Raw genomic sequence first — 26,562 nt, forward strand, 5'->3', positions numbered from 1 at the left:
CCTTAGCCTACAAACATGAGCAAGTAAACAAAAGCACATCTTAAAGGGAGGATTTTAATTTTCACTGCCCTTGAATCCCACTGTCAGCTGTGGGAATATTCAGCTGCAGAGTATCAAGGACATGGAACCTCCTCCGTAAAAAAATGAAATGAAAACCTTCAGGTGAAATTCAAACAGATGCACAGAAAGTAATTCAGTGTTGCATTTCAGAAGTACTCAAATACTCTTCTAATGAGTTGTTAGCACAGTTAAATTTCATTACATAATGACAATCCAGTGTTCTAAGCTTCAAGAAAAGTCTTGCAGATACTACAAGGGTGCAAATCAAGAGAAGCAAACAGAGGCAAGAACACTGACGCTGTACAGAAGATCAGGTGATAACACTGTATGTAACATACTAAGAGAAAATGTGCCATTGTCTTCCATTATTAGGTTGTACTAATACTATTTTTCTTAATAAATAATTTTCAGTTGATGTCTCGGACTTTATTAGGCAGCAGTGCCTGCCCACAGGTAGCAGCTTACCTTTTCTTTCGAAAAGTACTCTTCTGCAATGGCTACGCAGCTGAGAAGTGGGCATGATACTCTGTTCCAGATTCTTTTTCCTCTTCTTCCATTGAATTACACTGACCAGCTGTTGCACTGGCATCATTGGTAAAATCTGTGACAACTTTGCTGGAAGACTACCTGCAATAATTTTTAAAAATTACTTGACTTAAACTGTATAAACCAAAAGTTTATACAGAAAAACATGTCCCAGTAGAGAAAATATATTTTATTTCTGGAATCTCTTTCCGTTCATAGTTCTTGACTCAGTGACAAATAGAAAAAAAAATAACGTCTGTATATTACCAAGTTTTAGAAGAGAACTTTTCACGGTTTTACTCACCAGCATTTCTGCTTTGTCTGTTAGTCAGCCTTCCCAGAGGCATCACTGTGGCTTTGGATTAGCAGGACTTATTTCAAACAATGGCTGCAGCTGTCTCACTCAACCAGGATGTGAGATCCGGACTCCCTGTTACACGTAGGTGGATTTGGAAACACCTTAATGCAAACAAAAGTCAGCAGAGAGGAGGAGTTAGGGCTGGTGTTTTTTTGGAGCTGCTAAAATACAGTCTTACGAAAAATAAAGAACAAAACTGAGAACAATTTAGAGTTACACTGTTCTGCTGTATGGGCTGCATTTAGCATACTGATTTAGCACGCTGTTCAGAACTACTAAGAAACAGTAATATACTGGAGTTTGGTAAGAGACAATTTACATGATTTGAACAATTACAGCATCGTCCCTCTGCTTTTTATCTGAGAAGTAACCCAGCTCACTGCTACTGCTGCTTTGATTTTGATTTGGAATCCAGTCCATTACTATTTAGATAAACCCATACAGAAACAAAATGAAATCTCAGCCAAGCGCTTCCATGTCTACATCTGGATTTACAGCACTTTAGACTATTAATTTTCACCACAGATCTCTGGGATCCAAGGAAGGGATAAGCATTATTACTGCCCGTCCTCAGAAGGAAAAGGCAGTGTTATCAATGAGTGAGTTGTGAAGAACCACTTGCAAAAACTAAGGTACGTGAGAATGACGTAGGGCCTAAATGTGGTCATCAGGGGTCCCGTCCAGCTCAGGAACGGGCTTATCGCTTTGGGCAGTTCCCCGGCAACACGGCAAACCCCCTCCTTCCTCTCCGCCCTGCGGAACAGCCCACGACGCTCGCCAAGGGCCGCAACGCCTGGGCACGGCGGCGGCGCTCCGCCTGCGCGAGGCCGCGTCTCTCGCGAGAGCAGCCGGGCTGGCGGCTGCGGCCGGCGGGGTGATGGAGTCGGCCGTGGAGGAGCTGATGCCGCGGCTGCTGCCCGTTGGCGACTGCGACCTGCCCGACGACTTCGACCCCACCGTGCCGCCCCGAACGCCGCAGGAGTACCTGAGGCGCGTCCAGTGAGTGGCGGGCCGGGGGTTGGCGGCGGGCCGGTCGGGCTGCGTCGGGGCGGCGCGTTTCCCGCTGCGTGTGCCCGAGGGGCCCGTTATTCCCCGGCGAGCCCAGCGCTGAAGCTCCGTTCGAGGAAGACGGCGGTCCGGTTTTGGGCTCCGTGTAGCAGTAGTATCCCAGGATGTCGCAATGGGATGCGCAGCCTGGCTTCAAGGCAACTTAGGAGCATACAAGCTTCAAGGGCGCCAGTGCACTTGTGTATGAAGAGGGAATACTTGGTAATTCTGAAGTCAGGCCTTCTGTGAGAATTGCCTGCAGTCAGTTGGGTTTTTTTTTGCATAAGTGAAGATTTCCACCGATGCCACATTCAGCCTATAACCGCCCACTGCAATACAGCAGTTTGATTTTGTTTTGTAGGATTGAAGCGGCACGATGCCCAGATGTGGTCGTGGCACAAATAGACCCCAAGAAACTAAGAAAGAAGCAGACGGTAAACATTGCAGTAAGTCTGGGCTGCTTTATGCCTTTTGCTTTAAGAGACAAGCGGCTGGAAAGATGGGGGAGTCGTGAGCATAACTAAAACTTGCTGGATCTTAAAGCGCATAATGAAATAAATGAAACTTCAGGGTTTGAAGAAATGCCTGTTGAACTTCTGGGCAATAAGCAGTCTTTGTAGCTGATCAGTTTAAATCAGTCATACCCCTTCTAACCGACACACAGCAGACTTTTTCTGCCTGAAGGAATCAAATGCTGAGCTAAATTTTACAAGTCTGTCATAAAACCTGCATAAGCTTTAGAAGAAAGCAATATCTGTATCTAGATTCAAAAATATATCCTGTATAAGGCAGTAAGAGCAGTAAGTACAGCTAACGTAAGGTGAAATGCTAGCTCCATTTCTTCACTTTTTGATGGAACCTCTTATTGGGATTTCCCCTTACAAGTAGATTTTTCTGTTGTCATATTTCTGTTTTTGTTTTTTTTTTAATCTACTTCCAAATATTTCAAGTGCCCAATTTTGTCTTTCTTCCACAAAAACTGTATAATCTGCCTGCTAGATTGCTATGCTAAAGCTTCTACTATTGATGTGACCACGTACCTTGTGGCTGTTCTATTCATTTGTCTCACTTCTTCATAATGGCACTCTTAAACATTTGTAGAAAGATTTTTCTCTACCGTAATTCTTTCATGCTAATCTCTGAAGAGGTTATATCTACTTAATTGTCAGTTAACCTAAAAGATATATATATTTTTTTTTTTACTTACTGTCTTCCCCAACTTAGTATCTGAGCAAGAAGAACTCCTACTATTAATAGCACCTGTCCAAGATAAGGAAAGAGCACTCTCCTTTATTAACAGGGCAGTTAAGGTGCTAAAAAGATAACGTTAAAAGATTCTTCAACAGTACATTCTACATGTTTAATTTTCCTTCTTTGCATACATGCACCATCAAGCAGGAGAAATTTTGTCTAGACCAACTTAAATCAGTTGTCAGGAAATTACATTTTTTAAAGTGAGTACTTTTATTTTTATCTGCTGGTAGTTATTTACTAATTCTCTTGTTCTTTAAGGATTATTTTTATAAAGCTCTTTATACATTATAATTATTACCAGTGTTTCCTTAGATTTCTGGATGTCAGCCTGCTCCAGAAGGATACTCTCCAACACTCAAGTGGCAGCAGCAGCAAGTGGCCAATTTCTCATCCGTTCGTCAGGTAGAAAATTGTGTGATGGAGAATGGGGGGCCTTTTGACTTGCACATCTGTGCTCTAGGGGGGACAAACTTACGTCTTTCCTACCATAAAGTCATAACATTTTGATCAGATGTTGCTAGTTAACTGTTTTAATTTTTTAAAAATAAAATAAAATGGGAATATACTGTGAGGCTTTTAAACTTCTGATGAAACTCCTTCCTGAGAGTCATGTTAAATAAAAATAAAGCAAAAATATCTGGCAATATTTACACTGAATGATACGGAGTACTTGAGGAAGGACAAAAATCACTGTGATGTTACACAGTGACACTAAAACCAACAGTGTTCTACATTGTTCTGTGGAACTATAGAACAAGTGGATTCCTATCCACCATGAGATTCATATATATAAAACACAGTTCATTTAGGGTCCTATGGGCATCAGTGGGAGCCATTATGGTCAGAAATACTGATTTACTAAAATGGATTTGTGCGGATGCAGTGTTAGCATAGACTTTCCTACCATATTTGTACCTTGCTTTTACAGAAAAGAAATGGAGAGCTGAACAGTGTCTCTCTGTGCACTATTCAAACAGAGTGTATATGAAGATATTTTACAGCTCCAGTACTGCTGAAGGCATGTCTATAATGTATTGATATTGCATTGTAAAAATACCAGAATACACTGCAGTATAATCAATTGCACTGAAGCTGCTGTGGCCTTGAGCCTCGTGTGAGCTCATTTATTATATTTTTTGAGGAAGATAAAGCAGCGAAGGTGGAGGGAAAAGAGCATCAAAAGTCATTTGTCAATACATTACGCATCAGCTAATGTTCATTGCAGCATTTTTTTTAGTGGCTACTTTTACTGTTAGAGTAAAAATTGAGTGAGGGAAAAATATTTCCATTACAAAAGCTTATACTTCCAATAGTAAATTGTCATGGAAATCAATTTGTCTTACATGGCATCCCTGTCAGAAGAAATGTTCTAGGAAAGTAAGCCTACTGTCTTTCACAATTCTGTAGCACTGACACGGAGCACTGTTGGAAGCATGGTATTGGTCTTACGTTTGCTTTTTTGATTAACCCAGTTGTTTTTTCTTGTTACAGCAAGCATAAAAAAGGATTTTAAGACTAGTAAAACTTACTACTTAAACTTAAAGCTTTATGCAGTAGACTTTAAAATTCCTTTGGCTTTAATATTATTTCCAAAAACCCAGTATAAGTAGCAGTTACATTTATACCAAGAGGCTAGAGGAATATGTACTCAGGAATGTTTTTACTGATTTCAGAAGTTCCTTTTTAATGAAGATAAGATTATGGCTAGGATCTGATAAGTGTAAAGTTAGAACTGATTTGGCTTTAATTATTCAGAGCCTGAACAAGCACAGACATCACTGGCGGTCACAGGATTTGGACAGCAATGTTAACATGGTGAGTAGAATTCATAACAGTTATGTGTTTTTCCTAGTCATTAAATTTGTGGTTAATCTTGCTTTACAGTGTAATTCAACAACTGGAGAGTATTATCATGTCTGTTCTTTGTTGTCTTCAAGATAGCTATATTTCACTGTTTGCTTTTATTTTTATTTACTTCAGCCCAAATTAGAGGATGAAGAAGGTTGGAAGAAGTTCTGCCTGGGTGAAAGAGTGTACTCAGAAATAGATGCAGAATCTGATAATGAACATCTAGGAATTGATTACATAAAGGTGAGTATAAGAGGACTAATTTTCAACTGTTATTTTCACAAATAGCTACCAGAAACAATGCTACTGTTTATTACCATGTTGTGCTAAACATAAAGCAAGCTGTCTGGTGAGCCCAGTAAGACCCATTTCTCTTTCCTTCTAAGTTGAAACTGAGTGAAACAGAGAACAAGTCTGTTAGTTCAGTCAAAAAACTGGGGAAGTTCCCCCGTCTGCTCCCAGCTAGAACACACTAATTCACTGCTAGAACAGAATGGAAAGTTTTATCCATAGTCTGGTTTAGTGTTTTGTGAAGGTGCTTCCTGTCCTTGTACACCCTACTCTAAAAATGCCCTTCACTGCAGCTTTAAAAAAAAAAAAAAAAAAGCATAGCCCTGTTTTACAAGTAACAGCAAAGGCAATGCTATTTGATACCAAATTTGGCTAGACCTTATCTTGAAGTTACTTGAATACTGTTTTGTTGTCTTGTTTTTTCAATAGATGTCAAAGCTCAGAACAGAATTCAAATTTCTGATTGTATTACAAATGTTCTGATCAAATGTTAGTAAGTTCTAACTTAGAAAAAAAGTTTCTGCATTTTCCAACTTGACTTTTTTCAGGTTGGCTTTCCTCCTTTGCTAAGTATTGTAAGCAGAATGAATCAGGTAAGCCTACATCTTAAGCCTACCTCTTAGGACAGCATAGTGATACTGCCAAAGTTAGTACTTCCTATGTTCCATCAGTTGCATAAATCTTACCTATTTTTCTGTGCTAAGGTGATTTTTTATTCCAACTGCTATTCAATGTACACTTACAAGGAAAAGGTATTATCTCATCTTTAACTACAGTTATACCAGCAAATGTTTACAGTAACTAAACGTAAGCATATTTTCTCCTCATCATTTCTTTATAGAACATTCTAATGTTTGAGTGCCTCTTTTAGGGGTTGACAGTAATTTATCACCTTTTGTCTTTTAAGTGCAGTTCTTCAACTTGATTGTAAACTCTTAAATGCATTGCAATACTAGAAGAACAACGTTTACTCACTGGTCATTCTTATATAGAAATAGTATGATGCCTTTTTTTGTTATCTATCTCTAACATCTTGTTAACACAGAACGTTGCTTTATATAAAGCTCTTAGTTTTTTAAAAAGCTTTTTTTTCCATGATGCTTTAACATGTACTTTACCCTTACATACGATCTCAACCTGAACTAAATGCCATATAGAATTGCAGTTGAGTGGAAACTTATTATGTCTATATTTAAAGACAAAAATCACATTTGCTTTTTATGTAACATAATGCTTTGGGTAGAAGGACAGCAAAACAAAACTTTGCAGATATGGCATTGTGTCTTTATGTTTCTCTTTTGAAGGCCACAGTAACCAGTGTCTTAGAATACCTGATCAGCTGGTTTGGAGAGAAAAAATTTACTCCAGAACTGGTAATTTTTTTCTAACTACTCGCATGTGAGCACCTGTTTTCTATGAAATTGTTTTAGTTTCCAACTAGTTCTCTAGATATGTGTACTGTATTCAGTTGTTCTCAAAACTCACCTGAGTAGATGCTAGATTGAACATACACAGAACTTTTTGAAAGGGTAATTACAAAAGAGCAGAGATCTTTCAGGTACTGCTAAAACTCCTCCATTTCATTTGCTCTCCACAATAACTTAATCTGCAAGGTCGAAGGGTGCTGGGGAGAAAAGAGGGCCAGAGTACAGAAGCTTTGAAGTCAGTGAGCTGCAGGCTGTATTTGCTAACATGTCTGCTTTAGTTTGGAGATGGTATTCTGCTAAAAGAGATCATTTAATCTTTTCATGTGCAGCACTATGTTATCTATGTTAATGTGGAAACAGATCCAATCTGAAATAAAATTGAGAGTGATGGAGTACATTAGCATGAAGTTTGGCCACAATTAGATTAACTATGTATATACCACAAAATAAATGAGTAATGAAAACTTCCACAATACTAAATACAGCTTCTTGATTCTTTGAGTTGCTTAAAGGCCTTTTCTGTTCTGAGCTTTTCTTAGTGACCAATATGCTGCAGAGCATGTGCACATTCTTAGTTTAATCTATCATGAAAGGCACTAGGCACTGGAATTAATTTAATAAGTTAAACTGGTAGCAAAGTGATGTTTATAATATTGTAAGTGATGTTTATAATACTGAATAATGTTCAGTAAGTAAAAAGCAGAGGACATGTTTTTGCAGTGGGGTAAATCCTAAGGCTGATGTAACAACATTATTTCCACAAAGATCTGACTTAATATATTCATTCTTTAGAATGTTTTTGCATGGTTTATGAAGTTAACAAATAATAGCTATGTAATTATTGCTCAAATAGTGCTTCCCTTAGATTAATAGAAGAAACTGTTCAAAAAAAAAAAAAAAAAAAAAAAAAAAGCAAGCAGGCAATCCAGGATCATGCTCACAAGAAGCTTATTTACAGGCATAAAATTCTACTGTGCAGTCTCTTATCTGGCCCTTCAAACTTTTCCATTCTGTCAATGGCACTTCAATGAAATTTTGCTTTGAGACCTGTGCCCAAGGCCTACTACATATAACATGTTTTTCTTTTTTCAAAGAAGTGCCCATAATTAAAAACTCACTATTTCAATCCACACAGGGTAGATGGTTTTATGCACTGTTGGCATGCCTTGAAAAACCTTTGCTACCTGAAGCTCACTCCCTTATTCGACAGTTGGCAAGGCGGTGCTCAGAAGTGAGAGTACTAGAGGTAAGATTTAATTTAATGTTGTGCAAAGGACTGTTTCAACTTCATAAATTATCAAGAGAATGATTTCTCAGCTCTTAAATTCTTGATAAGTTATTTTTCACATTTGAAGTCTGCTGCAGAATGAGAGGAAGGCTGCAACATATAACATGGCAGGTAACTTTTTTCTAGTGGATATGGTTAACAGAAGAACTGTTCTGGTATTTGTTTCTCTTTCAGGAGAACAAGAACGAAGAGCAAGTTTCAGCTCTGAATCTCTTAATCTGCTTAGTTAGCAGGTAATGCAAACCACAAATATAAAATAGCAGAGTATGTCCAGAATAAGTGTGATTATCCTTATGCTAACATAGATTCCTTTAAAGTGAAAGTCAATCCAAGTAGTCTGGATGTATGTAGCAGACATACTTAGTTACCAGGACTTAAGACAAACCTAAGGCTAAAACAAAGAAAACACATTAGTTTTCTTTGGTGAGCCCCCTCAAACATGAAGGGGCTCACCAAATATATGGTGTCATATTATTATATATGTCATATATTTGGTGTCATAATGTCATATTCTATAAATATGATAGAAATACTAAATTAAACCTGGAAAGCAAATGGTCCAACAACTCAGAGCAAAGTAAGGAGTGTGTTGCATTAGAGTTGTCTTACTGTATTCCACTTCTCTCCTCTAGGTACTTTGATCAACGTGATTTAGCTGATGAACCCTCCTAGACTTCTCTGAGAAAACCATTTTCTGTTGCAAAGCACAGAGTAGTACAAATAGTACAAACAGTGTACAGGTCTGAAGCGTGCAGTGTCTTTCTGTCGAGTACAATACAACTTCTTCAGAGCACCCTCAACATAATAATACATTTGGGACAGCTATGAATAACTGAAGCTGATCTTAGCATGAAGGTACTGCTCTCCAGTATCCTCATCGTAAAATGGTCCATGAATTATCTGTCATTGTCTCTCAAGCAATATCTTAGTATAATAGATTCTTCATTACAAATTTTTGCCATCTGAGTAATCCTGTGGATGCTGTCATTAGGTTCAGAGTTTAAAGAGATGTCACAGATGACTGTTCTTTATCTAATACACAACCCTTGAGGTCTTTTTTAATAAAACTAAAATGTTCTTTAAGCTGTTCTTAAACATTGTGGCTTTTCTCATTCTTCATAGTACTTAATGACTGCCTTACTTCAGAAGCCTACACAATTGGGATCCAATGTGTTTTTTCAGGAAAGTTACTGAGCTTAAATACTGCTCAACAATACAACTATAGCCAGTATATTTCTGCAAAATTATGTTACCAAAACATAAAAGGAGGTAGTGCAGAGATTTCCTGAGTAATAATATTTGCTACTTTATATAAACAGTGGCAGAAACCAGGGGTAAAGGCACAGCTGTATTCAGTACTCTTTAACAGAAGCACTTATTAAACAAAATGGATAAATTTATTTTCTGTGTAATATATTGACAAATACATTAGCTCACCTGTTTGATTTAACATATTGAACAGGGAATGCTTTGCCAAGAATACTGGTGTCTGCTTCGTACATACATGATTCTATTGGGTTTTAATTATCTTCAGCAATTGAAAATCCAGTCTAAAGGAACTCTGATTTCTGCAGGTAACAGCAGACTGATAGACAGTATTGAATTTCACACTGTGCAGGAAGCAGATGTCAATCCCTCGCTATTTAAAACAGACATATCATTAAACACGAGTTAATGGTTAAGCTCATAGTATAACTTAGAATTATTACCACTTTCTTATGTGGAACGGTAATTTTAACTGTCAAGTGAAAATGAAAGAAACTACAACAGTTTTAATTTTAGGGAAGCAAATTACAAAATGCCCTTCCAAGTTGTGTGGGTGTCACTGACGTGTCCATCTGTCAGGCACAGTGCAAGTCAGTCCCTTTAATAACACCATTTAAAAACAGCATGAGTTGGCAACTGAAGCGCCCACAAAATGCACCCAGGAAGAACAGTAATCAGCTAATCCTCTCACCTTACAATTTCAGAGAAGCCTGAATCGTACAGGTGGACAACCACCACTACCTTCCTGTAAACTACCAGTGTAAGTGCTCAGTGTTTTCAATCACACAGCTGATCCCTACAGAGCACCAACCACTGTGGTTACTTTTATCTCCTCTAGGTCTCTAAACAGCGCCGTGGCATTCTGCTAATGCTTTAGATCTTTCCTAGAACTGTCAAATTATGCAGTTACAACTAATCCAAGCTAGTGTTCACAGTACCTGAACACATCTTAAGCTCATATAATAAGCCCCTGGTTATCATGCTGTATGGGAACTGCTGAGTCACGGCCTGAACCTCTGATTGATCACCTGAGGCGAGCCATGAGTCAGCCAGAGGAGCACAGCTGAAGGCAATTCACCTGTGCTGCTGGAAGGGGTGGCTCCACCCCTCTTAGACCTATTTAAGAGCTGACTGCCAGTGGGGAAGGATCTTGTCTGGAGATCCCTTCTTCTGGTGTTTTTTGTATGTGAGCCTAGCATATGGGTAAGCCTTCCATTTATTCTCTCCTATTATCTTAGTCTACTTTGCCTAACTCTCTTGTTCTTTTTGTGATTATAACATCTTAATATCCACTGATTATACACATGCCTATAATCTACAGCTTGCCAGCACAGATTTATAGACTACAAAAGACAACTATCCATTACAAGCTTTAGAACTTCCTTAGAGCTTACAGAAGAACAACTTCCAGTGTTCCTGCCCAACCATGCACTTGGACAACAAACATTTATTCCAACACAGAAGATGGTTAAAACAGATGAAAATGTTGTTCTAGTGCATTATTTTCTATATCTTGACAGTTGTTTGCTGATATCAAAGTAGAAACTGAGTCGCAATCGCAGGACATTCTCACATTTCTGGAAGTGTAAGAATTGACCCTGCCAACAGAAAAGTCCTATGGTAAAATTTGTTACAAGTTTAAACAAGATCTTTTCATGCTTACCTACAGCAAGATACCTATTGTTATACAAATGTTGTAACAAGTAGTATCCAGCAACCCCCAATCTCCTCTAGGGTCTTGCTGATGTCTTTATAGCTTCTTGCTGGCCTAATCATCTTCCTGCACAAACTCATTACAGAAGTGAGTTGTAGCTAGCAATTAAAAAAAAAAAAGTGCATTAATACTGAATTTATGCTCAATAAACTAAAGCAAATTGCCTTTGCTGGTTGTAGATGTCCTTAGCTGTACAATTCTTCTGATGCAAAAAACAACAACAAAAAAAATTAATTAATTAATTAATTTTAGAGGCATAGGATATACCTTTAAAATAAGTTATCTTTATCTGCTCATATCATTTCTATATTCCAATGAATGCTGTTAATTAAGACTGCTGATTTGTGCAATAATTGTTTCCTCAGAATAATAGAAAGTTGCTGCCTCATTTCTTAGGTGACACAAAACACATTTGTTTCTTATACCAACTGAGTCTTCATTGCGACTTTACTCTGTTCTTAAAATCTGCCTGTTGTTTGATTTAGTACTATAAATCTTTTGTTGGAAGCTTTTGAGAGGACAGTTTTTACCATGATGGCCATCAATACCTTGGTACGGAATTAATTTCATACCGAGATACAGCAGCAGTGTTACTTTAACAAACATTTATTATATGCTTTGGAATTGTGCTGCGCAGTGCTATAATTTACAAGCTATATACAAAGCCAAACCAAAATGCCAAAACCACAGACAGGATTTTTAAGGTAGATACGCAGATTTGAACATGCTCTACATTTTCTGTATCATCACCTGGAATTTACCTGCAAAGAGAATGCAAAGTCAGATCGAAGCATGAACTTTAGATTTATTACTCCAAGCAGTTACTTTCTTTTTAAGACATTTTTGTTAAGACATTTCTAAGGAATGTTTCGATCTTATGGTTTAATTGTGAGATATCTAGCCATGATTTAAATTTAGCATTTAAACCTAACTCCAACTGAACACATTCACTTTTCTTTTTAGTTGATCCATGCCCCACATTACAGCAGTTTTCTTGTTCAAAGCTTGTGAAAATATTTAGCTCCATCTTAATCAGCTTATGTAGTTACAATGGAGTTCACTTACTACCTTTTTTACTGACTTCTATAAATAAAGAGCACATAAATAGTTGTTTTTATCTTCAGTTATTGCAATGGAGTTCTGAATGTACGCCCTTTTGCATCCGATGCCTCCAAATGGAAATATAAGTTTTTAATGTAGCTTTACTTTAATGCCATGGAGGTTCACTGCCAGTATTTTTTAAAGCACAGTGAAGTTGGTGACTAAAGTTATCGAGTGAGCTAATAGAGGAGTACTCTTGAGAAGTACTTACATGCGGGCATTGATGAAACTTCAGCTGTTACAATACTCTTTATTCCCAAATTCGAGAGGCCCCCTCTGATTAGTCCACAGGTAAATGCTAAATACTAAACATAAGGTTACATTTTAAAGAAGTTTCAAGGGTGAAGCCTGTTGCAAAACATTGAAGAACTGAAGACTTATCACTTTGACAATATAAATCTGTGTAGGTTTCATTATTGTTTGTCAGTGCACTGTGACAGTGGCAGAAGTTTCTTATTGAACTGCACACAAAATACATCAGCTCAATGATTTTCCACTTGCAGTCAGTACAGCTCCCACTATCAAATCCCACCGTGTTTCAAAATCACTGACTGTTTCTCGAAACACAGACCAAATAAACTGTACTCAAACAAAGTGCATTTCTAAAAAACAGTTTTTGGAGATTTAAATTTTAGCTTCCCTTTTGGTGGGTTTGTGTCCATTCAACTACAAAATTTCAAGTTATTATTAATAGATCAAGATGATTCCAATCAAGTTCATAGATCCCAAGAAGGGTACCTTTGGTGCATGTTCTAAATACTGCTTTCCTGCGGACATTTGTGTCAAGAGTCGGAATTTGTTGTCTTGAAGAACATAAATACCCTGTTTAAATTAAAAAAAAAAAGTTTTTAATTGAGTTTCTAATGAGATGTGATCAGAATTCTACCAAGCAACGTCATCAACAAGCAAACTTTAGGAAGTTTTTCAGCTGTTTTGTATAGAACTGTGTTCAGTAGGGTGCAATTAAGTGTCTTGACTGCTGAAAACTGTAAATCTTTTTCCAAATTAAAAAATGACTTCAAGACAGCCATTCTATTTAAATGAGTTTTAAGGCAGCAATGTAATTTTTCACACTAGTTTTCTACTAAAATATATCGTGAAATTCATGAAAAAGTTCCTGTGTGAGTCTTAATAAACTGTAAGCATTACTGTCCTGTCAGTTTGTAATTCCACAACACTGTGTATGAAATTGAAAACATTTAGTCTTTTCAAACAGGGTGGCAAGAAATACATCGTAAGCAATTACTAAATGGTATTCTCAAAATCTGCGCCAACACAGACTTTTAAAAACTGCTTTAAAAAAAAAAAAAAGAACAGTCTGGGTTTCTTCCCAGGTAATATATCCTAGACCAAGACAGACAAAAAAATCCAGCTATAACACAAGATAGTGTTACTGATTTTGTAACTTAAATCGTATTCTAGAGCATTAGTACCTGATGATTAGTCCTTAGGTTGTCTATTTGCTTTTTGAATACAGTTGTCCAAAAATCTTTGCAAATGAACTTCATAATATCTAATTCATCCTTGAACCTGGCTGTATCTTTTGTAAACCTAAAAGACAAGTGAGAGAAATATGTCAGTCACGAATGTATGCGCAACAACCTGACTGATTAAGCAGAAAAATACAAAACAATTTTTAAAAAATGGTACTATACAACGTTACTTTTGGGAACGCTACAGAGATTAATGTTCCAGCTATCATGCTAGCAACACTCAGCTTTCACCATGTATTGTAACTTGAGGAACGTAGTTTTATCTTAATATTTGCAGCACTACGGTAAGAATAAATGAGTTTGAACTATATGATCATCAAAGACAGCTGAAGTACATAAAGATATCTTAACATAAAGCTCTCACATATAGTAGTGTTTGGAAGGGCTCCTTCAAATATTGAAAATATCAGCCAAAAAACAAAAGGCCAAACATTAATGCGTAGGAACAAACACGCAAAACTTGTCTTCTGAAAAGTGCCTTCCTTCTTCACAGTTCTCCCCCTGTATTCTCCCTGATGGTCTTTGAGTCACTTTGATCAATTCTTGTCTCAGGTAACAGCGATTCAAGATGAGAGGTGACGGCCTTAAGTTTTGCCAGGGGAGGTTCAGGCTGGATATGGGGAAAAAGAACTGATCTACATAGTGGTAGTGCATCGGAACTGGCTGTCCAGGGAGGTGGCAGAATCAGCATCCCTGGAGGTGTTCAAGAACCGTGTGGATGTGGCTCTGAGGGGCACAGTTAGAGGGCCAATGGTTGGACTGGATGCTCTTAGCGGTCCTTTCCAACTTTAATGATTCTATGAAAACGTGACGTTGGGAGCTCGGGATTCTCCACACAACCCGAGACTGCGCAGCGAGGCACCGGGAGACGGAAGATCCAAGGGCTGAGAGGCCCTTGGAAGGGGAAATCTCGCGGTACAATTACAAAATAATTACAAAACTACCCTTCACACCCACCTCTCGATCAGCCCCTGCCCGACTCGAAAGCCCATGCTCTCCAGCTTGGTGGTGCAGCGGCCGTTCTCCTGCAAGACACAAGGGCAGCCGCCGCCTCAGCCTCGGGCCCGGCCGCCGCCGGACGGCCTCGGGGGCGGCACCGGCCGCACTCACCCCTTCGCCCTGCTCGGCGGCTCGGTACAGCCCCGCCACCATCTCGTTGTGCAGCAGCAGGAACAGCGCCTCGTCCGCCATGTCCGCTCCGCTGCGGGCGTCCCCGTCCCCCCGCCGTCACGGCAACGGCCACGGCCCGCCGCCGCCGGGAGCCGGGAGCCGCTGCACCGCCCCTTCCGGGAGCAGGAGGGCTGCGGGCGGCAGCGCCGGGGCTGGGCAAGGCGGAGCGGAGAGCCGAGCAGGGGGCGAAGCCAGCTCGTCCCGGGGCGTGTATGAGAGAGGGAGACCGCTTTTGTGCTTTCTTTTTTTTTTTTTTTTTTTTTTTTCCAAACGTCACTTTCTATTCATCCTCCATTTCCTGCCTCTGTAAGATGGCAACCGGCGGGGCGCGGGATGCAGCCGGAGGCGCCCCAGCAAAAACGGCACCCGTGTTCCGTTAGGGCAGCGTCCCGCCGGGCAGCGGGGGGAGAACTATAGCCCAGAGCCCGCGACACCCATCCCATACCGCTCCACGTGAGAACCCGTTACAGTAGCTCACGTTGTGCCGCGCGGGAGAGTACTACGCGGCAGCCCGCAGTAACGCTCCGCCTAATTGGCTCGTTCGGCACAGAGGCTGTGGGAGCGTGAAGGTGATTGGCTCCCACCACAGGAAAGTGACGAAGTAACTTTTCGTTAGCTAACAGAGATGTCGCTCTGGCCCTCCCGCTTTATGATTCGCAGAGCTGGCAAGCGGCCGCTCTCGGTAATTGGTTAAGAAGGATGTCAGTCCGCCTCTGAACTTCGTGATTGGCGGGTGAGTGCGGAGAGCCTTTCCAGGAGGGCGTACCCTTTCGCTTCAAGCCCGCCTATTGGCAGTCGGCGGCGTCCGCCGAGGGGCTATTGGCTGCGCCGTCCCGTCCCTCGCGGAGCCGAGTGGCGGCTGTCGGGCGGAGCCTCTCCCGCCGTTACCCAGCGGTGCCTTGCGCTGGGCCCCGGCTAGGCCGCGCGGCGGGCGGTATGGCGGTGGCGGTGCGTGCGCTGCAAGAGCAGCTGGAGAAGGCCAAGGAGAGCCTCAAGCACGTGGATGAGAATATCCGCAAGCTCACGGGCCGGGACCCCAACGATGTGAGGTGAGGGGCGGCTTAGCGGGGTCGTCTTGAGGAGGCCTCCCCCGCATCTCCGGCGCGGCCCCGGGCCGGTCGGCGGCGTCCCCGCGGGGGTAGAGGGGGGCAGCGATGGCTGCGGGCCCCGCGCCTGAGGCAGCGCCGCGGGAACGCTGCGAGGGGCCCGGGCGGTGCCGCTGAGCGTTGTGTTGTCTTCCGCAGGCCCCCTCAGAACAGACTGCTGGCCCTCTCAGGCCCTGGTGGAGGTAGGGGGCGAGGGAGCTTACTGCTGAGGTAAGGATCCGCGGCTCTGCTTTTCTCTCGTGGCGCCGGGTTGCTGTCTTTGCGTGTTCTGCGTTCTTGATTTGATCCCTGTGCTCGCTGTAAGGGATCGGAAGCTGCTGCTGTAACAACGCGGTCGAGTGGGAGGCCTGCAAGGGCAGCCGGGGTTCGATAGCCTGCGGTGCCTGGTTTGATACCGGTGGCTTTCCTTAGCGCTTCCAGCCGTTACCCTTAAAGTGAAGGAGGACCTTCAGAATGAAGGGAGGTGCTCTCTGCTGAGGTGGGCCTCCTTGCTTTGAAGTGGTGCAAAATCACTGTCTTGGTGATTAAGAAACTGGTAGTATTTCTAGGGAGAATAGAAAGAATGGAACTCTCCAAGATTCCCAAAACTCATGTAGGTGACTTCCTTTGGGAATTTACCGTCTCTACCCTCTTTTATTTCTTATCTCTGTGGTAGGGCCAGAATCAAGAACAGACTTGTACTCAGTAATTTCATCTTATCGAAAACATAGTACATTTCTTTTGTTAAATTTCAACACCAAATTGTTGCTGAGGCCTTAACACTTTAAAAACTTCTGCAAAAAACTTTTTGAACCTACTGAGGTAGCTCATTTGAGGGTAGCAGCTCATCTGCATAAGTTTAAATGGGTTGATTCACAAACAGTGCATTTAGATACTTTATTCCTGTAGCAACAGTCAAACGATTACAGAATTGAGTAAAATGTATGCCTTGCTCTGAGATCACAAGAGGTTTCCTTTTAGGCGTGGATTCTCGGATAGCGGAGGAGGACCCCCAGCCAAACAGAGGGATCTTGAAGGGGCATCCAGTAGGTGGGTGGAAAAATGCATGTAGAGACCTTGCTTTTTCAGAATGAAAATTTGTAACAGTATATTCTAAATACTTAGATGCAATAATTTAGTAAATGATGACCTTCTCTGTCTTCTTCAGAGATTTATTCATGACTTGTAAGAAATGTTTTTGGAGTTGATTGTGTTGGAATCTCTTTTCTAAATCCCATAGTAGTTTAAAGATTATTAGAGTAATATGAAGACTACAGCAATAATATAACGATAAAATCAGTACTAAGACTCTTACACAGTGGAGACACTTAAATGTATAACTCCTTCTCTGCTGGATTCAAGGGCTTATGTGGCCTCTGGAATCACTGTGGAGAGAACTGTATAGGGAATTAAATAACTTTGTGTATTTACGATGGATAGAAAACTCAAAGGTGTTGAAATCTCACACTCACTATAATGAAGAGCACTTCTCATTTTTGTACTTGCTCCAGTGCAGTGGAGGGGTATTTCTTGTTCCTTGTCCATTCTGCAGGCAACTCCTCCTTTAACTTTCTGGGCGTTTTTGTTGCAGGCTGTAGTGAGTTGATCAGTTTTCTGAATATAGTTACAGTGTTAGATGCCAAATTGTAAAATCTTGATTTAAAAACGTACACTAAGTAAAGCAGGAAATTCATTGCAGTTTGCTGTGTTAAATTTTGCATATTAGCCCGGACTTGTTTAACAATAGACACAAATTGTGACTAGGATTTCCCTTTCATTAAGTTTAATGCCTACTGTGTGACAGTATATACAGAGATTTCAGGCTTTCACAACTGGATACAGATCCATCAGATGTGGCTTTGGTTATAGGGAGCTGCATTTTCTGAGTGATTACATGCAGTGCTAAATCTTGACAAAAGCAACACTTGCTTTTGAATTTTTGAGTTCTACAAAATGCATACTGGAAAATGGCTTTACTGATAGTAAACTGCTATACCACAAAGCTGAGATCAAAAGCTGAAAGTAACTTTCACTTAATAAATTGCCTAGCTTTCTTTGTTGAAAAACCTGAGGTTATCCAAGGGCTCAGGTCCCAGCTAAGTGCTTTGTCTGTCCTTAACTGTTTTCTAGGTATTGGCCTAGATAACCTCAGTAGCATTTTGAATTTGAGAAAACTGTACTGCCCTCTGTGTCGTGATGCATTTAAATCTCATATTTCTCTTACATAAATAAACATTTTAGGCGTTCTGGAAAAAGAAAAGCCCAAACAGGAAACAAAATCCATAACTGCTCTAGAAAGTCAAATAGGGCAGTAACATGGGTTCTTCATTTCTACTTTACTACTGAAATGTCATTGAAATTTAAATCACTTTTTCTCACGTGGTAGTTTAAAAATCTTTTTGAACAGTATTTTTTTAGGCAGTGCTGTGAAAGCACTATTTATCTCTTCTCACTGTTCTGATCAACAGTTTTAGTGGAATTGTTGGTTCTGCTGACTATATATGCTGACATATACAGATGCAGTTGTTAACAAATGTTCTCCAGTGGCCAGTAATGCTTTTTACTCCTCAGGCTGGGTGGAGAGCGTCGGACGAGAAGAGAATCACGCCAAGAAAGTGATGGAGAGGATGATGATATTAAAAAGGTAATGCACGACAAAGGGAGCTGTATAGGAAGAAGGAAAGCATTTAGGTGAACTAAGAAGTTTGTATTTTTCTATTGTAGCCAGCATTACCATCTTCTGTTGTTGCTACCTCCAAAGAGCGAACACGTCGAGACCTTATACAAGATCAAAATATGGATGAGAAAGGAAAACAAAGGTAGGCAGCAGTCTCTTCATGCATTTATGTGATGCTTCAGAGTCCTAGCTTAGGAAGTAACTTCAGGTTTTAAAAGGCGTTATACAGATGCTGTTATGTATCCAAGATGGTTTTGCAGATACACCAGAATAGAGTAGATGGTAGGTTTGGTTTAGATAAATATTCTCTCAAAATATTTACAGCGGTAACAACAAATCATTCATGTAACACAGGTGAAAGGGATTCTGCTTCTTAAGCCATCTACAACAATAAGATTGTTATTGTAACAGGCCCTCTTTAAGTAGGACAACTTAATTGGTTACTTAACACTTTGGACTGTTAAAACAGGAAGTAAACCCAGAATGTGAATACAGGGACATCCATTCTGCCCTGCTTTGTGATATAGAAGATTGTGCCAATGTATCTTGGAAGTAACCTGTTGTGTACCTTTATAGCTAGTAAGTATTCATCTTGAAAGAGCAGTTGCCAAAGACAGTACAGGTGATTCTTACTACTCCCACTTATTTTGTTGGCTGAAAAAAGGTTTTAAGTGTGCAGTTTTCTTTTTTTGCAGAGTAGCTCCTTCATGGTTTTTTTTTAATTCTTACTATACTTTTAGGCTAGTTGTGCATATAATTTGACATTCCTTTTGCCTCTTTAAATTCTTAGTGTTTATATCTCCTTTTTCTTCTTGTGCATGTGTGTGTGTTTTAGAGTAGCTCACTAAAGTTCTTGTTAAGATGCACTTATTTTGAGAAGAGCTGTTGGAAAAGCAGCTTTGCAGCAGTATCCAACTTCTTGGACTCTCCAGTCAGCAGCCTACCTGGTGTCATAATCACTTATGCCTCAAGTAGAATCAGAGCTGAAATAGTTCACTATTTTGCACTTCTTTGATAAGGAACAGAGATCAATTAGAACAAAAAGACACTTTGCTTGGTTGTCTTTTGCTTCTTCTAATGCTGCTGTTGCTTCCATCATTAGTTCCTGACTTTTTCCCTACAGAAGGAATGGTGGTGGACTTTTATAGGGCTTCTGGCACAAAAAGTTTGTCTGTTTGCAATTGTAGTTTTAGCATTTTGCATTTGAGTTGTGTTCTAGGGAGAGGAGAAGCAGAGGCCTTCAGGGAGACAGCATCCATTCAGCTCTGGCTTTGCTCAGGGTTTTCTGGGTTGCCATTTGTATGCAGATACTCTTGGTCAGGTAATCCCTAGCTTTCAGCTCTTTACCTATTGCTGTTTTTGCTGTTGCATGAACAGGTAGTTTTATCTCTGTGTGCCAGGTTATTGCCACTGGAATAGAGCCTTGGAGTCCTGAGTGAGAAGGGTAGTCTTCTTTCTTCTAATTAGGTGAAAGTTCAAGGCAAGTAAGAAAGTCAGCTTCTTGTTATAAAGGCTTAATTTTGCATTAAATGGGAAGAAAGAGAAGGTGAAATTCAGGAAGCTGGTTCATAAGAAGGGAATTCTTTGAGGAATTTTGTTTACATAAATTTCTTCAAGTGCCCTTAATTAAATAAGAGGAATTCTGGTGTGCAGTGTCTTATATAATAAGATATTGTTAGTTAGATCATTGGCAGATAGTCTTTCACTCCTCTGTGGCTGTGTTACTGCTTAATCCCCCCAGTGGCACAGGGATGTTCTTCAGACAACTTAACAGCCTTCCAAGTCAGTGCCTTTTTGAAATCTCACTCTGTGTTTACTCAGTCTTTTCTTCCATGGCCTCCTTTTGATTATTTTATTTTTTTTTACATTAGTGTTGTTACTTTCTGATGTGCAGAGCCAATTTTCCCAATGCTAACTGTGCTGTGTTACAGATAGGTGCTGTGTCTTACCCTTAAGCAAAACATGATATCATGGTGTAAGTTATATCCTCAACTGCTGGCAGTCGGTTTGTTTTCTATTGCTAGTGGCCTTGTGTAGTACTGAGCCTTTAAAAATAACCATCTCTGAGGTGGAAAAGTTTCTCTGACTGTTTATACAAATAAAAATCTTGGTGCTTGAACTGAATCTCAAACTTCTTTTTGTTTTTACTCAGGAATCGACGTATATTTGGCTTGTTGATGGGCACTCTTCAAAAATTTAAGCAGGAGTCCACAGTTGCTACTGAGAGGGTACTTATTTTTAGTTCTATAAATCTTTCAGTTGTAAATAATAAAACCAAATTGTGTGATTAAACTGCTTTAAATAGCAATGAACATTTCCATGGTGTGGGTTACAGATGTCACAAATTGGTAATAGTACAAATGGGTTTTTGTTTGCTTTGATTTAGTTGAATTGGGGGTGGGGAAGCAGGAAAGAGACTGCAGTGATTTTATGACCCTGCAATGCTTTTTGACCATTGTGGAAGGGGTAAGGCAATGATCTGTGTGTGCTTCTTAATTTCAGTTCATCTTCAAAAGATGTAAAATTCAAAGTAGATTCTCTTTTCTTATCGGTGCTTCTTGGGGCATTTCAAAATTCCTGAAATTTGAGTAGAATGATACAGGAACATACAGCTTTGTCATGCCTTCTGCTTAAATACAAGTGGCAGTTTGCTCTATAGTAGAGAAAGTGAGCATTCCTAGTTTTAGTGAACAAGTGTGTGTGACTGTACTGCATTGCAAATTTTGTAGCTTAGTGGTAACTTCAATATTTTGGATCTAGGTTGGTGGTAATTGTTTTTTTTTTTGTGTGTGTGCTCTTTTGAATAGTGGATGCTATAGCACCTCTTACTGTTGTCCTAGGTGGGTTATTCAATTAAGAATAATATTTACTTGTAGATTACAAGCAGTGTTTAAATGTTCGTGGAGAATTCTATTTCCAGCAGTCCAGAAGCAGATACAAATTCCTGAAATTAATAACCACTTCTGTGTGGTTTTAGCATACCTAGGTTGCAGTGTTGATATTGATTACTTTGCAACTCAGGATTTAGATATCCTGATGTTTTATCTAAATAGTACTGGGCAAAAAGTTCTCTGCCTTCTTGCCTTCAGAGTAGGAAACGATTACAAGAGGTGGTCTGGCAGTATGTTTGCATAAGAAAGACTGAGAGGTTCCTATTCATTGCAACATATTTCTGAGAATATGCTGCTATTTCATATATAAAATCTTACTCGAAGTCAAGGTATAAACCTAAGGAGTTAGGACACATATTTTTTGTCCAAGCACTAAACTATATGTGTGTGTGTATATATATTCTTAAGCAACTATTTTGCAATCTGAGCGTATGGCAATAGAAGGATATGCAAATAGGGCACTCTTGGATTACAGTGACATACCTAATTAATGGTGGCAGTACTCCAGAGTATCTGCGATATGATTTGTTTTGTTGTTTACAAACTTCAGCCTGTTGCCCTTCATTTGCTTGTGGAGAAAGTGTTTTTCCTTCTGGCTGAAGTGCCTGAAATGTGTTGCTTTTTGTTTTCTGTTGATTTTTTTCCCTGCCGTTTGGGGGAAAAAAGTGTTAGAGCTTGTGTTGAAAATTCAAATCCAAACTGAATGATAGAAAAGCAGTTAAAAAGCCATAGGGGTGCATAGTTACATAGTTAATCCTCCAAAAATTGTGTGCCAGCAAGGACTGGCACTGTTTTCTTCCATTACCTGTAATTTAGTAGATTAAGTAGATAAAGATTATTTGTTCTTTGGAAATGCCTTTTACAATATAAATAATTTTAGTTGTACCAAAGCAGGATACTTTCTTGATTTAGAAAAAAACCATTAAAATGAATATTTCTTTGTCTTAGCAAAAGAGACGACAAGAAATTGAACAAAAACTTGAAGTACAAGCAGAGGAAGAAAGAAAACAAGTTGAAAATGAAAGACGTGAGCTGTTTGAAGAAAGGCGTGCTAAACAAACGGAGCTGCGGTTACTGGAGCAAAAAGTAGAGCTTGCTCAGTTGGTAAGCTTTAGTTTTGCTCTCAAATCTTTCTGTTGCAAAAAATACACTCTTCTGTATCTTAGGGGATATTTTTGTTTTCAATTCTCAGCAAGAAGAATGGAATGAACATAATGCAAAAATAATTAAATATATAAGAACAAAGACAAAACCTCACTTATTCTACATACCTGGCAGAATGTGTCCTGCTACACAAAAGTTGATGGAAGAATCACAGAAAAAGATGAATGGTAAGTGTTGTTTGTGATACATGACTGCTTTTGTTCTTGCCTCCCCTTGGTGTCTGTTCTACAAATTTAAGTCTTTCTGCTTAGATACAGTAATTTCATGGTTAGAGCAAACTGCTCTTGCATGGGTGTTCATCAAAAGTAAAAACGTTAGTCCTTCAGTGATTTTAGTTTTGTGCTTTAATTCTCTTACAAGAGGTGTATATGTGAGCTTGGAAGAACCTTTTTAAAACGTTCTTTAAATTTAGTACCCAGATGTACGCTGAGGCAGCAGCTTCATTTTCAGAAAGGCCCATTCTGCAGTTTGGGAACAGAAGAAAATGCAGGGTTTTCTTGTCCGTTTCACTTTAGGAGTTGTGAAACTCTTCCTTAAAGCATAGCACTAGAACTTTGACTTTTTATTGCCTTGTGTGTTCCTGTATCTGTTTCACAGGATGATTACGTTTTCCTTTTGGAAAACAATTCGGAATACTGCAGGTGATGGTAGTCCTGCTGTTCATTTGATTAAATTGAATTTATCCTTTCCTTAAGGAAGTTTTCTTCATTACCTGGGATGGGGAATAATGGAAGCTGAATTAACTGTCTGAATAGCTTATATTATTAAAACTTTTTTTAATATCTGATCTGCTTTCCACTGATTTTTAGTGTCCTTTGTTTGCCTTATGTATAAATGCAGCTATTATTCCTGAATACCAAGGAATTTAGGTACAGTTTTGATATACTCATTTTAGTGAAGTCAAAAGTACTCCTAGTTTAGATCTAGGATTTTGTTGTTCTGACACTCAGCAGAACTGTTTATCCTACTTATTTTAAATTAACCTGCGATCCATTTCATTATGCATGAATGGCTCACTACTTCAGAATGAATAAGGATGAAGTTCTTAAACATTTTGATTATTACTTACTAGCTTATAATTAAGGAGAAAATAATCTTCAGTTTCTGTAGTTACCTGTCTGAAACTGTTGTTGGTGCATTTTATTCCCTAGCAATCTTTGAAAGCAGGCGCAATGAATTTGCAGAGCAGATTAACAAAATGGAGGCCAGGCCCAGAAGACAATCTATGAAGGAAAGAGAGCAGCAGGAGGTGCAGAATGAAGAAAAGAAGGAAGAACAGAACAAGGAGCAGGAAGAGGGTAAGGTGGTTCAGCAGGTGGAAGAGTTGGAGACAGGTAATCAGCATAATGATGTAGAAATGGAGGAGGTAGGGGAGGAAAAGGGAAAAATAGGTTCAGGGCATAGTGATGCAGAGAAAGAACAGGAAGAGGAAGAACAGAAACATGAAATGGAGATTAAAATAGAAGAGGCTGCTGAGATGAGGGACAATGACAAGCAACAGGATGGTCAGCACGAAGAGGTCACAGTTGTAAAAGAGGAAAATGAAAATGTTCAGCCAGTGGATAATGAGCAGGATATGGCTGAAATGAATGAGGCAGATAGTGTAGAACCTGTAGATAATGAGAATGGCAAAGAAGTAGAACCAGAAATGGAATGTGAAGCTCAGCCAGAAAAAGTGTGTGATATTCCTTCTCCTGAAAAGGAGAAAATTATCAAAACAGAAACTGAAGCCAAAGCTGAAGAAAAACAGGAGCAGGCATCTGAAGCTCAGCCAGAGCCCATGGCTGAGGCCTTATCTCAGCCGCAGTCTGTGCCACCACCACAGTCACCTCAGTTATCTCAGTCTGTTCAGGATACAGAGCCCCAGACAGACAAAGATGAAAATGCTGTGGTGTCTGTAAAGGTCGAGGCACAGGCAGAGCAGAATCAGACACTGAGTGCAGAAATAAAAAATAAGACTAGAAGTAGAAGCAGGGGTAGGGCAGGGAACAAAGCTGCTAAGAGCCATAGTCGCAGCAGCAGCAGCAGTAGTAGCAGTAGTACTTCAAGCAGCACTAGTAGTGGAAGTAGTTCCAGCACTGGCAGCACTAGCAGTCGGAGTAGTTCCAGCAGCAGCAGCACGAGTGGAAGTACTAGCAGGGACAGTAGCAGCAGTAGCTCTACCAGTAGTGAAAGTAGAAGTCGGAGCAGAGGAAGAGGTCATAACAGAAACAGAAAACGCAGGAGGAGTGCAGAAAGGAAGCGAAGGGATGCTTCAGGAGTAGATAGAAGTCACAAGTCCTCGAAAGGTGGGAGTAGAGATGCAAAAAGTTCAAAGGATAAAAGTTCAAGATCTGACCGAAAGAGATCTATATCAGAGAGTAGTCGGTCAGGCAGGAGAACTTCACGGAGTGAAAGAGACCGTAAATCAGACAGGAAAGACAAAAGGCGTTAACAGAAGAGACCAAGCTTCCCTAGTCTAATCTTTGCAGCAGAAGATTATTTGAGTGAAAGGATTCCGTGTAAGGAGGAGGAGAAGGCTGCCTTAAGAATTGCATGCTGTAAAAAATCTTTTGGAAAAATGCAGACTGTTTACCAGGCATTCTTGTACTTTTTACATAATTTTGTAAAAGGTTACCTACCAAAATTATGTGAAGTTCCTGAAAATGTAAAAATAAAAGATTAACACTCCTTTGCATCTCTTTTTTTTTTTTTTTTTTAATATTCTGTATTCATTAAGATCCTCTGTATATTTTAATAGGCAAATCTATAAGTTGGTGTGATCACATTTTCTGTATCATAAGCTTTTTTTGTAGAAATAAATGTGCATTTTAAATAAATTGAGATGTCTTGTTGACACTTAAATTCCCCTTTTAGATCAGATGTAAGGAGGCAATATTGCAGTAAAATTTTGCTTTTCCCCTCTATTTCTTGCAATAATGGGGAACTTAAGGCTCTCCAATCCCTCCAGTGCTAGATGGGAAGGGAAAGTAATTGCTTTGAATCTATGCTTTTTTGTTTCCTTCTGTAATCACAAATTCTTAGTCAATTCTATATTCCAGTTCTATGAAACTTTTTCCTACCTGTAGGCAAGCAGTGATTAAATGTGAACTCTTAAAGCTGACCAAGATAGCTCAAGTCAGTCTGGAATACTGCTCTCACCTGCTTTCTGCAGGTACTTTGGTAGTGTACATTTTATGTTTTGAGGTAGTTGATATGTTTAGTAATGCTCCTTGCTTTGATGGGCAGTGGCAGAAAGACTTCAGCTCGCTTCTCAACCAGGAGTATGTTTTAGTTGCAGTCCTATCTTTGATCCCTTCATACCACTAGGAATAATTACATTGCAGTGTTGGAGTTACTCGGGACTACCTAATACTGACATTGTGTGCGTGCAAGACTGTTTCCTGAATGTATTTAATACAACACAAAGTGGTATGTTATTATGGAGAGGAATTCTGTTTTATATAATTTTGTATGAAGAACAATAACATCTGTTGCTGTATTCTGTACATGTGCAAATAAATGTTGCTTTGTAGACTACTCTCAATGCCTATGTCTGTTTCTGTAAGACAAGTGTACTGCCTTTGTGTGCTGTATGGGAACTGCTGGGTCACGCCCTGAACCTCTAATAGATCACCTGAGGCAAGCAATGGGTCAGCCAGAGGAGCACAGGTGAAGGCAATTCTCCTGTGCTGCTGGAAGGGGTGGAGCCTGGCTGCACCCCTCTTAGACCTATTTAAGAGCTGGCTACCAGTGGGGAAGGATCTTGTCTGGAGATCGGCTCTGCTGGAGTTTGTAAGTGAGCCCAGGATGGGGGTATGCTTTCTATCCATTCTCTTTTATTATCATTATCTGCTTTGCCTAACTCTCTTGTTTATTTTGTGATTATAACATCCTAATATTCATTGATTATACATATGCATA

The 26,562-nt window shown here is 39.8% G+C and overlaps 3 protein-coding genes across 3 annotated transcripts; 2 read left to right on the forward strand and 1 right to left on the reverse strand.

The window, feature by feature from the left end:
* Positions 1 to 1,586: 1,586 nt before the first annotated feature.
* Positions 1,587 to 9,246, forward strand: GEMIN2 (gem nuclear organelle associated protein 2). Its single transcript, XM_048950063.1, has 10 exons — positions 1,587 to 1,942; positions 2,352 to 2,436; positions 3,557 to 3,646; positions 5,000 to 5,059; positions 5,225 to 5,335; positions 5,932 to 5,976; positions 6,688 to 6,756; positions 7,946 to 8,056; positions 8,273 to 8,331; positions 8,731 to 9,246. Exons 1-10 carry the CDS (start codon positions 1,602 to 1,604, stop codon positions 8,768 to 8,770), a joined length of 1,011 nt encoding a protein of 336 aa, XP_048806020.1. The 5' UTR covers positions 1,587 to 1,601; the 3' UTR covers positions 8,771 to 9,246.
* A 2,422-nt stretch (positions 9,247 to 11,668) lies between these two features.
* Positions 11,669 to 15,046, reverse strand: TRAPPC6B (trafficking protein particle complex subunit 6B). The gene is made up of 6 exons (XM_048950065.1): positions 14,783 to 15,046; positions 14,630 to 14,697; positions 13,613 to 13,730; positions 12,918 to 13,001; positions 12,391 to 12,484; positions 11,669 to 11,839 (listed from the first exon to the last, which is right to left on the reverse strand). The coding sequence occupies exons 1-6, from the start codon at positions 14,861 to 14,863 to the stop codon at positions 11,808 to 11,810; spliced, it is 477 nt and encodes a 158-aa protein (XP_048806022.1). The 5' UTR covers positions 14,864 to 15,046; the 3' UTR covers positions 11,669 to 11,807.
* Positions 15,047 to 15,636: 590 nt separating this feature from the next.
* Positions 15,637 to 25,329, forward strand: PNN (pinin, desmosome associated protein). Its single transcript, XM_048950061.1, has 9 exons — positions 15,637 to 15,891; positions 16,087 to 16,158; positions 16,909 to 16,977; positions 18,499 to 18,571; positions 18,652 to 18,746; positions 20,757 to 20,832; positions 22,444 to 22,599; positions 22,688 to 22,826; positions 23,811 to 25,329. Exons 1-9 carry the CDS (start codon positions 15,779 to 15,781, stop codon positions 25,091 to 25,093), a joined length of 2,076 nt encoding a protein of 691 aa, XP_048806018.1. The 5' UTR covers positions 15,637 to 15,778; the 3' UTR covers positions 25,094 to 25,329.
* Positions 25,330 to 26,562: the final 1,233 nt, after the last annotated feature.

Source organism: Lagopus muta, chromosome 6, assembly GCF_023343835.1.
Source record: "Lagopus muta isolate bLagMut1 chromosome 6, bLagMut1 primary, whole genome shotgun sequence".
NCBI classification, from domain to species: Eukaryota; Metazoa; Chordata; class Aves; order Galliformes; family Phasianidae; genus Lagopus; species Lagopus muta.

What these genes read in the sequence shown, in the direction of transcription:
- GEMIN2 (XM_048950063.1), top strand. Translation starts at nt 1,602, where the DNA reads ATGTGGTCATCAGGGGTCCCGTCCAGCTCAGGAACGGGCTTATCGCTT. An exon ending in AGCAGACGGTAAACATTGCA is followed by an intron (nt 2,437 to 3,556) that starts GTAAGTCTGGGC and finishes GTGTTTCCTTAG; the next exon opens with ATTTCTGGATGTCAGCCTGC. An exon ending in TAGGAATTGATTACATAAAG is followed by an intron (nt 5,336 to 5,931) that starts GTGAGTATAAGA and finishes GACTTTTTTCAG; the next exon opens with GTTGGCTTTCCTCCTTTGCT.
- TRAPPC6B (XM_048950065.1), bottom strand. Translation starts at nt 14,863, where the DNA reads ATGGCGGACGAGGCGCTGTTCCTGCTGCTGCACAACGAGATGGTGGCG. An exon ending in CCGCCGAGCAGGGCGAAGGG is followed by an intron (nt 14,698 to 14,782) that starts GTGAGTGCGGCC and finishes TGTGTCTTGCAG; the next exon opens with GAGAACGGCCGCTGCACCAC. An exon ending in ATTTAGAACATGCACCAAAG is followed by an intron (nt 12,485 to 12,917) that starts GTACCCTTCTTG and finishes CCTTATGTTTAG; the next exon opens with TATTTAGCATTTACCTGTGG.
- PNN (XM_048950061.1), top strand. Translation starts at nt 15,779, where the DNA reads ATGGCGGTGGCGGTGCGTGCGCTGCAAGAGCAGCTGGAGAAGGCCAAG. An exon ending in CCACAGTTGCTACTGAGAGG is followed by an intron (nt 20,833 to 22,443) that starts GTACTTATTTTT and finishes TCTTTGTCTTAG; the next exon opens with CAAAAGAGACGACAAGAAAT. An exon ending in ATCACAGAAAAAGATGAATG is followed by an intron (nt 22,827 to 23,810) that starts GTAAGTGTTGTT and finishes TTTATTCCCTAG; the next exon opens with CAATCTTTGAAAGCAGGCGC.